The sequence below is a fragment of the Poecilia latipinna genome, unplaced genomic scaffold (assembly GCF_001443285.1).
Source record: "Poecilia latipinna isolate Pla-1442-1.1 unplaced genomic scaffold, P_latipinna-1.0 Scaffold309, whole genome shotgun sequence".
Taxonomy (NCBI): Eukaryota; Metazoa; Chordata; class Actinopteri; order Cyprinodontiformes; family Poeciliidae; genus Poecilia; species Poecilia latipinna.
Genome location: NW_015112925.1, coordinates 286364 through 297111, shown reverse-complemented (window position 1 = coordinate 297111; position 10748 = coordinate 286364). Strand labels below are relative to the sequence as shown.

At 40.6% G+C, this 10748-nt stretch overlaps 1 protein-coding gene across 2 annotated transcripts; it reads right to left on the bottom strand.

Annotated features, from left to right (window-relative positions):
• Positions 1-617: 617 nt before the first annotated feature.
• bmi1a (bmi1 polycomb ring finger oncogene 1a) lies at positions 618-10623 on the bottom strand. Of its 2 annotated transcripts, none has more exons than XM_015034721.1 (10): positions 10137-10623; positions 5764-5885; positions 5593-5689; positions 5279-5334; positions 4666-4713; positions 4466-4574; positions 3895-3934; positions 3552-3650; positions 3343-3423; positions 618-1849 (listed from the first exon to the last, which is right to left on the bottom strand). In XM_015034721.1, exons 2-10 carry the CDS (start codon positions 5873-5875, stop codon positions 1454-1456), a joined length of 1038 nt encoding a protein of 345 aa, XP_014890207.1. In that variant the 5' UTR covers positions 5876-5885; positions 10137-10623; the 3' UTR covers positions 618-1453. The 2 variants fall into 2 exon arrangements, with proteins under 2 accessions (XP_014890207.1, XP_014890206.1); XM_015034720.1 differs by having other exon boundaries at positions 5764-5941; positions 10137-10622.
• Positions 10624-10748: the final 125 nt, after the last annotated feature.

The window sequence follows — 10748 nt, the reverse complement described above, 5'->3', positions numbered from 1 at the left end:
AAAATAAAATAAAATAAAAAATAACCTCACACCAAAGGCCTACAAAAATCTGGCACCGTCTGCCTGCCTGAGTGCTGAATATAACTGCTGGTGAACAGCTGAACCTGATTGCACTGCAGCGCGATATCATGGGCATGATTGGGGAGGTGAGAGCTGTGGAGGAAAACAAGAGCAGGCAGACGGGCGAGAATCATGACAGAAAGACTTCAGAGGCGGGAAGCCAAAGATCTCTGCAACATATGAGCTAATGTTTATGCAAATTTGAGTACAATTACTCAACATTTTTATACGTCACTGTTTACATGTGTATTGTTTCTTTTGCATTAATAAACATGATTATTTCATTTGAAAAGTCGAGCTAAAAGCTTGTTCACTTTTAACTCCTCCAGAGAGTGAGGAGCTACTTCATAAGCCAAAAATAAAACCCAATACGTTCCGCGGTGACGTATTGGAACCGCAGGTTCGGTTTGAAAGAACCGAACCTGCTGCGTACCTGTATTAATCATTTTCGTATTTCGATTCTATTGTATTATTTTATGTATTTATTTATTTATTTTTGTCTGCCGTGCAAATGCATGTCTAAGGAGAAAAACAGAATAAAGGCGTGCGTTTTCTGCATAAGTGTAAAATGTTTTTATTTAGATGTTTTATACTGTGCAACAGTAACAATACGGTAAGTTGTTCATACAATTGAGCGATACAAATACAGAAAACAGAGACATGAAAACATCTGTCATGAAATGAAGCCAAGTCCTTCCTTTAGAACAAAGGGCAGTTAGAGAATAACACCATGGCTGATTAAATATGCACTTTGTCTCTATTTACACGCGGAAACCTTTAAAAGATGTGAAGGATGAAGAGTCCAGCTACAAGGAAGGGTGTCTTTTCTTTTGTTTTCCAGTAAAAGGCAGAAATGCTTTTATTTTTCTCCCATTGATGCTTCCCGCTTCAGAAACTCCTGATGTCCAAAAACTCTAGAAAAGGGACGGACATGCCCGAACCCTGAAGCCTCTTCCTGAACAGAAAAGTCACAATGAGCATGCGCATTAAACTGTGCTTCAAAGTATCCCAACACACATGAATTAATCATGAGAAACACCTTTAATTTGAAGAGACATAAAACAAAATCTAAGTGTCACCTTCAGTCACTCCTGTAAAATAAAGATGTAGCTTTTAAAGGGGAGAGACATGTTATCCAACTTTCTTCTTCTTTCCCTCCTCCCCTTCCAACATTTTCCTTCCATTCTAAATTTCCCATCTCATCCTTTTTTTTATCTTGAAATGTCTCTGATTCCACTACGTTTAAACTTACAAATGATGCCATAATATTTAGAACGACGAATGGAGACAGAAAGAGAGAGAACATTGTCTACACAGTGGGACTACGTTGGCATGGAAAATGTAGGAGCTGAGCGGGAGTCTGGCGTTGGCAGGTCGGCTCCGGAGCCCCGCGTCATCCGGACGAAGTCGCCGAGCCGTTCAAGGACACCTTCCGCGGCTTGCCGCCGCTGCCGCCCCCGCTGCCGCCGCTGAACTGGCTGAAGGACCGGCTCGGGTTCTGAGCTCCTGCCGCGGCTGAGACAGCAGCTGAACTTCCGTTCACGGTGCTGCTGCTATTGTTGCCCGGGCCGTGAGGGAGCTGAGGGTGCGGGGACTGCGCGGGGGTTCCGGGGCTTGGCAGGGACGAGGAGGTGGAGGGAGCCCCGACGGGACTCCCTGCTTTGTCGCTGGCAGAGTCGCTCTCCGGACCGGACCTGCTGGCATTGTTCTGACCCTCCTGCTGGGGGTGGCTCACCTTCATTTTCTTACAGTTGGGTCGGACCCGGTACTTCAGAGGTAAGGGTCCGTTCTGTGCAGGGAGTTGAGGAGAAAATGAAACCTAAAAATAAATTACCAGGAGTGCATCGTTTACATAAAAAAACATGGTTATTTTTCTTTTAGTTGTTTATTTTATTTTAAATAAAACTTCGGAAGCACTTACCAAAAAGTGTTAATCAAAATTGCATGTTCAAAACATGGATCTTTCAGCAGATTATCTAAATCTTTTTCCCAAAATTCTTAATTTCTTATCAAATATAAATACTGACTCCTTAGGGATTTTTGAATTTCTATAAAGTCACATAGGCACGATATACCACGATTTGTGGTATATTTAGAATTTTATTTGCATAAGTCAGATTTCTCCCTCTCATCGTTTATTTTTTGTATTTCTTCAAATACAGATATAAAATCAAACATATATATATATATATATATATATATATATATATATATATATATATATATATATATATATATATACACACGCGCACACACACACACACTTCAAAACAGTCTATGACATGTTATTAATTTATGGAACCCTTTAGTTACATTCTAAAAAATGTTACAAGTTTAAGCTTTCCAAGTAAAAAACCAATATTGGATAAACATCAGCTGCATGTACAAAAATATACACATATTTAGCCTGCAAGGTCCCTACTTTTTTTCTTCTTCAAAATAATTATTTTCCAGATTCTATTTTACATATTTTCCCACCTATCATAAGTTGAGCATTTGATTACATTGCCTAGTTGGTTTTTGTTATCAATTGTTACATTTTTATTTTTTATTTTTTATTCTCCAAGCATCTTGAATATCCAGATATTTAAAAATCCAGAAAAGATTCTCATTGAATAAATACTACTTTGTGATTAGTGATATCCTCATTTCACAAAATAGAAAAAAAAAGATTTACATGGCATCTAAACAGCAGTTCAGGAGTTCTGCTGAAATCAAGGGACAGCTGAGTTTATTTTAAGCAATAACTCAAAAACTAAAATGACAAATAAGTTAGAATTTAGGTTGTAAAACCCAAAATAGATAGTATCTAAAGCAAAATCAACATCAACAAACCCTTTATTTCCCAGACATTTCAATTTGATATATTTTAGTTAATGGGGGGGGGGGGAAATCTGGACACTTTTCCAAGCATTTCTAAATTTCATCAGGGGGTTGGAAAGCATTTTTTTTCCAGAGTGAGCCTAATCATTAGCACCATAGCTTCTAGTCAAAATATTAATAAATTAAAATAATGTCACAACCAGATTCATACTTTACATCTTCTCCGATAAAACCTTGGCCATAAAAAGGGGGAATAGTTAATTGTTTGTTTGCAGTTAATTATATCTATAAAAATGTGTTAGAATAACAGGATTGGGCATATTCCATTGGATTGGATTATGCCTAAATTTCCTTAAAAATGGACAGAAATTTAACTGTCAATATGATATAACTGCCTGTATATTTTAGGACTAACACTTTAATAAGCATGTCGACAACACGTCCAAGGACACCACTTACCCTTCTCCAAGTGTAGATATAAGCTATATCCATTAATGTGTAGTAATCTTTGAGAGGCTCGTCTTCATACATGACTTCAACCTGGTCACACAAAATGAATGCAAACAAATTTAATGCAAAAAAAACAAAACAAAAAAAATAAAGATTTTGCAATTTGTATTTATATGAAAGTATCAGCTTAAATAAGAAAAATACACAATATAAAAGACCTGATATGTGTTTGGGATGTCCATCTTGCTGCGCAAAAACTTCCTCAGATGCATGACTGTCATGGCGGCTGGACACTGCAAGTACCTCTTGTTAGCCACCTGCAGATATCCATATATAAAGAGTTATTTTGCATCTTGTGCTAAAAGAATTGGAAAAAATATATATAAGAAGGTAGCCATTTGGTTGGTCCACCTTAAAAACAGCAAATATTTGCATTGCAGGAACAACATGGCTGCTCTTTTTAACAGGTAGTGTTTTTATTATTATTATTATTATTATTATTATTATTATTATTATTTTGGATATTCTGTGAAGAGAGGTTGTTAAATCAGTGATGCATACCTGATCTTTTGTTTGCTTGTCTTCCACCCCTCCTACAAGTCTAAAAATAAACACACACACACACACAAACACACTTCCATTACATTCTTGTTGAAGCTAAACTAGTCAACATACAATGCTTCTCAGAATCAGAGTTTTTACCATTTTATTCTCAGCAAGTATGATTTTCTTTTTTGATTTCAAAAATGTAAAAAATAAAAATAAAAAAAAGCAATAGTCATGATTTTGCATTAATTTTTATGTAATTTCCCATGGTAACCAAAAAGGACTCTTTACAAATGACACATTGGACAAAATCCACTAGGTATTATAATAAGTGATATTTGTAAATTACAAATCTTTTACATTTTAAACAAATACCACTATGTATGCAAGTATATGTTAAATACTCGAATATAATAAAATCCAAACAGATTTTTTTTTTTTTTTTCCAGACACCACAAATGATAAATTACCAACGTAAAAGTAACATTTTGGAGCAATTTAACAGAGAAAGATAATAACCTGCAAATGAACTAAATGTTAAATAGCTTTAATTATGTCTTCATGTACTTTCAGAACAAAAGCTCACCTGGTCTGATCAAAGAACTCGATGGAGAGGCTGATGATCTCGTCATCTGTGATAATTCTCTTATCCTCGTCCGCCACCTCTCCACGATCCTCATGTGAACCATTGGAAGCTTTTATAGACAAAGAAAATGTACAGGTTACAGAGGAAAAATAAGGAGGACCATTCACACTTTATATAAAAAGGCTGGATCTTTGACTCACCATCTACAGGATGCTCTGCATAAAAGTCTCTCCTTCTTTTCATTTCATCTGCACAAATTCAGGAAGACAAGTCAGTACAGCTGTACTTCTCACAGACTCTTAAAGAGAGGAAATGCTACCAGGGTGAGTTACAAGCAACAATTTCACCATTAAACACAGCAAAATGGGATGACTTGTGGAAATAATTTGGGTCTTTTGTAACATTTGTCAACATTATGGAAAGATGGCAACAAATCTGAAGGGGTTTAAAAAAAATCTTTTTTTTTCTTTTTTTGTTTTTAAAGTGCAAAAACATCACAATTCAAACAAGTTGGACACGTATTGGTTGAGTTTTCTTTACCAATAGCACTTTGCAAGACATCAGAGCCAACAGTGTCCATAATTTCTCATTTCACCACAGCACTGAAATCGGAACAGCTTCTAATCGCTTCTTGACTTTGAAATCTCAAAATGTGGCATTTAAAAACTTCACAGCCTTACGAAAAGTGATCTACACCGGAGTATGAATACTGCCTAAATGTTGATATTTGTAGGACTCATTACTCTAGAGCGTTCACAAGCTCCCACTTCTGTAGATTTGTTTTGCACAGTGAAGAGATTCGAATATTCTTACTTTTGAAGAGGCCTGGAACCAGTTTGTACACAATGTCCTGCAGAGTTTTGTCAGATCTGCAGAGAGATTGGAGAAACTCCTGTCATGTTCAAACACAAACTACTGACACAGCAGGTTGAATGCGTTGAATGAGCAGACAAATTACAGCCTTTATACATATGACAATGAATGGCTGATTCATCCGCACAAAGGGCAAGTCAAAAAGGAAGAGTTGCAAAACATAATAGCACTTTTCATCTGCGATTAATAGCAAAAAGACACACCCAGGGGCAAAACGTGTCAAGGAAAGCTACTTCAACACAATTCTGTCTCACCTAATGTTGAGCAGGGGTTTTGTTTTATGCACTTGTACATCACAGATGGGACAATATTTGCTCGTTTCCAGGTAGCGCACAATGCACATTTTGCAGACTGCAACAGAGAAAATATCAGTCAGAAAAAAAATGAGGGTGCTAAATCTGGGCTGAGGGACAAACAGTGCTTACAAGAGTGGAGGCATTCGATGATGGTGGTTGCGTCTATGAAGTATCCTCCACAGAGGACGCATATGAGGTGAGGGTTGAGCTCGGTGATCTTTATCCTGGTGGTCCGATGCATGTTGGTAGAACTTTACAAAACAAAAAAACAAAAACAAAAAAAAAGATAGAAAGAAAAAGAAAAATCCTGCATGGGAAGGAAAGAAAAGAGGGAGTGTGTCAGGATGGCTGCTGCAAATGCTATTCGAGTAGAAATGTTGACCATTTGAGGAACAATGACCATTATTGTTAACTACAATTTTAGAAAGACTTTTAAAAAAAATATTTTCAAGAGTCACTTCACTGTATAGCCTTTCCATTATGATATTCAAACCAAAACCCCAAAGTATGTTTTAATTGAGTGATTCATCCTCCAAAGTCTTGATGGTCCAGAGCACCATTTGCATGGGAAAAGATGTTTGCTTGACTGTGTTAAATCAACACCATCTTTTATGCTAATTAAAAAATAACCAACCAAGGAGAGGGTTTTTTTTTCCTTCTGTGGCAGATTGATGGGCAAGTGACATGGCATTCAGTCAGCGAGGAGGCAGTAAAATATCATAAATCAATCAGATCATGGGGAAATCGATGCCACTTTATATGACCGTCATCTAAAGCAGGCATGACAACGAAACAACGGGGCAGGCAGGATCCAAATGTCGAGGTGATTAAAATTTTGAAAAAAAAAAAAAAAATGACTCGTCAACCTGTCAGCTTTTACCAAATCTAGATGTGTGTGTGTGTGTGTGTGTTTTTATGCGATTTGTTGTGTCAAAATTTGCTGTAAATTGTCAAACAGCTGGAGAAGAAGTTACACCTAGTGAGTGTTTGTCACCGATAATAAATCGCACCAATCCAGCAACAAAGCCTTAAATGCCGCTTAACATATAGAAATATATATAGTTTTGCTGAGAAAATGTGGATTCTCAGCCCGAGCGAGGGTTAACCGGGGAGCGATGATTCCAGGCTCCCGCTAGTTGCGTCAGGTGTGCCACACAGGCGGCGAACGGGTGCGAGGGTAAAGGGGGGCGAAACCTGACCGTTTCTATGGCAACTCCCATTGCTTTGAGCTCGCGTGGCGGCTCGCCAGTGACCAGAACGACGCAGGATGTCGAACCAAAACAAAAAGTCGGCGAGCTGCCGGTGAAGCTGAGCGGGAAGGAGAAGGAAGGAGGGACCGAGAGTCTCTCTCCGTCCCCTCCGCCGCTGGACTGCCAGGCTGCCGACAGCACGGCTGCCATTTTGTAGAGGGGGGGAAAAAAAGAGAAGCTCATATCGGTTCGGCGGGGCTGCGGGGTTTCCTACGAGAGAGAGGGGGCGCATTGAAGCCCCGGATAAACCCGAAGCTTTTGGGCTATAAAGAGCTATAGGCTACGGTGTCCCAGTCGGAGAACGGCTTCGCTTCGAGCAGCAGTGCTTAGCTTCATGGCGTGTGTGCGATAATAAGCACGGTGCAGCAGCAGCAGCAGCAGCAACATGGCCAGACAGCAGAGGCTGCGCCGAAGTTAAACCCGCAAACTGGAACACAGGCTGCATTTGTTCTGCGTCAGAACCAGCCTCAGCCTCTCACACAGCCTGGCCATTACCTTTCAGCGCATATTTGTTTTATAAACAAGTAACTTCACAGAAGTTACTTGTGGGTAAAGCTCATCGGCAGTGCCGACCCAAGGTCCAATTCAGTCTTTAGAAGAATTTGATTTGGGGGGCAACATAGCCACCACAGCACCACCTTTTTTTTGTTTTTTGTTTACTCATTGTGCATATAACTGCACCCAACAGTGAATCTCCTTAATTGACTGTTTGCGTCAGTTTGCTTCTTTTATTTCATACAAAAATACTTGGGATAACGTAGTTTGTTAGGTAAAAGCTGTAAATTGTGGAGATGAGGTAAAAAAAAAAAGTCACAATGTTTCAATACAGACTTGGTGTTGGGATGGATGTGTCAAATTTAATCAGCCGTACTTAGAGGCACAAAGAGGAAAATTACATTAAACTTGTTTCTATTCACTTGCAAATATTTAGAGTATGAAGTGTGATCCCAGCACAGACAGCAAAAATAGAACCAGTTAAAGTGACAGCAAAAAATAAATGACTCTACAACCATAACAAATGAAATCTTAAGCAGATATGCATTACTATAATTCAGATTCAGCCATTTTAAGTTCTTTTTAAATAGGCTTTTTGAAATAATCCAGGGCATTTATAAGTCGGCTCATTCTTGATCCACTACAAACTGTAAACAAGTTATGACATACATACCCTCCTGAGCTCTAACCAGCAGCTTAGTTTGCTTATACATGGAGCCAGCTCTGTTTTTATACTGTTTACACTTTAAGACTTTATGCTGGATTGGAGGCAAAACAACACAAATGTAAACTAAATGTCGACATGAACTCCTCAGTTAGCTCTCCCCCCCTCCCCCCCAGAAATAAAAGTTGTCACTAAGTGTATGCAAAGTCAACAGAGGTCATAGTTTTCTGAAAAATAAAATAAAATAAATATAATAAAATAATACATAAATAAAAAAATACTGGATTTGACTGAGCCAGTCTTGCCCACCATCAGCACCAGGATGCCAGGCTGCGCGTCAGACTTCTCTCAAACCGTTTCTGAGGCTCACCAGACCCCTGACAGGGCAAGTTTGGACAGCATCTCGGCTCCAATGGATGCCACAGACCCGCACAATGATGGATAATGTCCGCATATATGCAAGGAGGAGCCTGTTGCGCCATTAATCGATCGCCTGGTGTTTGGACAACTGTTCTCCCTTCTCTGTCCTGTGGGAGCGGGGCTGTTTGCTCCCGTTTATGACATGACTTCGAGTCGATCCCCCCCCCAAAAAAATAAATAAATAAATAAAGTTTATTTCTGAATAAATGGTTCCACTCACAGAGGATAAGTAGGAAGATTAGCTCCCAACTGTATCCACCGTTCCGACTCAAATTAATTTACTCAACGCAGCAGTTTATGGAGAATAAGTCTTAAAAAAAAATACGCACAAGTCTAGATTTCCAAAAGATTTGACCCAAAGAGATGCTGCTCGTTTGTCCTCAAACGGCACCGTTGCCTGTCACAGCTCAACAGTACTTTGAAATAATAATTGGAACCCAATGAAATGAACAAAAACAGCAGGAAAAACTAAAGCTTGTGTCCGCCGCTGTGACTGGATGTACAAAGTGGAGTATACAAAAAATAAAACTAAATGGCAACTTATTGGAGCTTCAGTTCATTTGAACAAAACTTCATGATGTATACCAAGGATGTTAACCTGAAACAACCAACAATGAAAAAAATATTCTAGTTTTTTTTTTCCCTCCCTTTCTCATTAAAGCTTTCTTAATGAACACTGGTCATTTTTTCCTCCGCGTGATAGAGGAGACTTGTCAGCATAGCCTACTGTATAAGACACACCGTGGACATGCAATGAAGCTGGATGAAAGCTGAAAATATTGCACGTCAATAACATAAAACAAACATCCTGTTCTGGCTACAGTTCGTGTAAATTTAATAGACGCTTTGACTGCTTTGGAGGACTCAGCCACCTCTTTGTAATCCACCCCGACGTCTCGCTCTGCGTTTTTTTGCTTTAATTTACTCAAACTTTAACCATCCAATCCAAACAAAACCGCCACACAACAGTTGAAAAACACGCACGCTTTCTTATTTTCCAACAATCAACCATCTATCGATCACCGCTAATGAAATAATTAAGACACAAATGAAACGCTTCACCTCCACGGCACGTTTCCGGTAGCCATCCGTGTTAAGTTCAAAAATCCGAAACCGGGTCGAATTCACACAAATGTCGAACGGGACCCGGTTCGGGACCCTTCCACCATCCCACCTCTATAAAATGAAGCCCCTGTGTGGAAATCCGAGCCCACACGGAGCGTTTGAAGCACTTGCTGGCACTGCCATCTCAGCCGACCCAGCTTGGTTCGCTTCGGCTCTCCCACTTTACATAAATCCAAACGACGCAAAGCAAACCTTAACCGAGACCAGCCTTTAGAGCCAGTTAACCGAGCTCTGTACCACGCGTCCGCCAGCGAGAGTCCGCAATAATTGGCTTTTATGACAGAGAACTGATCTGTTTTTGCAGGAAGACGGAGGGGGGAAGAAAAGTAGTGCGCATGAGACCCACTGAGCTCCACGTCGGTGATAGAGCTCCACATCCACCGCTGGATCGGATCAGCGCGGAGGGAGAGAGACAGACACACACACACACACACACACACACACACACACACACACACACAGAGAGAAGGTAGAAAAACACAAAAGCACACCGCCTAATCGTCACCTTTCACCGCTGCTAGCTAGAGACGAGACGGAAGGGGACAAACCTGCAGGCTCGGCTGGCGATCGGCGGCTCTCGACGTGGCGGAGACAATGAAAGTTGGGAGGCAGATCAGCAGAAAATGAATAGAAGCCGAGCCGCCATCTTGAAGCAGAGCTGCAGACGCTGTCAGTGGCAGAGAGCGCACGGCGGAGCGCAGCGCATTTCAGATGCGCCAAGGCGAGAAGAGGAAGGGGGGGCGGAGGGGGGGGAACAAAACTCCTCGTTGCCTCCTGCGCCGTGCGTATCCCGATCCAACGGATCCAAATCCCGCCGCTTCGGTTCCGACAGCCGTCCACTTCAGCACCGATAACTTTGCCTCCAAAATATCCGCTTCGCCTCTAGAGCTGAAACGCAGCTCTCTCTCTCTCTCTCTCTCTCCCTCTCTCTCTCTCTCCGTGTGTGTGTATGTGCGTGTGCTCCGTGGAAACTGACACAGTCCCCAAAATGGCTTGTAGTTCGACCGCCCCGTGGTCACGTGGTCTCTTTGCTTAAGGGTGCCTTGGAATTACTGTCGGTGTATGAACGTTTGCCCAAAAAAAAAAAAAAAAAAAAATTTTCTGCGGGGGGGACACGAAACAAAAAAAAACAAAAAGGGGGGCCCATGATAGTGGGTTTT

What these genes read in the sequence shown, in the direction of transcription:
- bmi1a (XM_015034721.1), bottom strand. Translation starts at nt 5,875, where the DNA reads ATGCATCGGACCACCAGGATAAAGATCACCGAGCTCAACCCTCACCTC. An exon ending in GGTTCCAGGCCTCTTCAAAA is followed by an intron (nt 4,714 to 5,278) that starts GTAAGAATATTC and finishes GAATTTGTGCAG; the next exon opens with ATGAAATGAAAAGAAGGAGA. An exon ending in ACATCCCAAACACATATCAG is followed by an intron (nt 3,424 to 3,551) that starts GTCTTTTATATT and finishes TTGTGTGACCAG; the next exon opens with GTTGAAGTCATGTATGAAGA.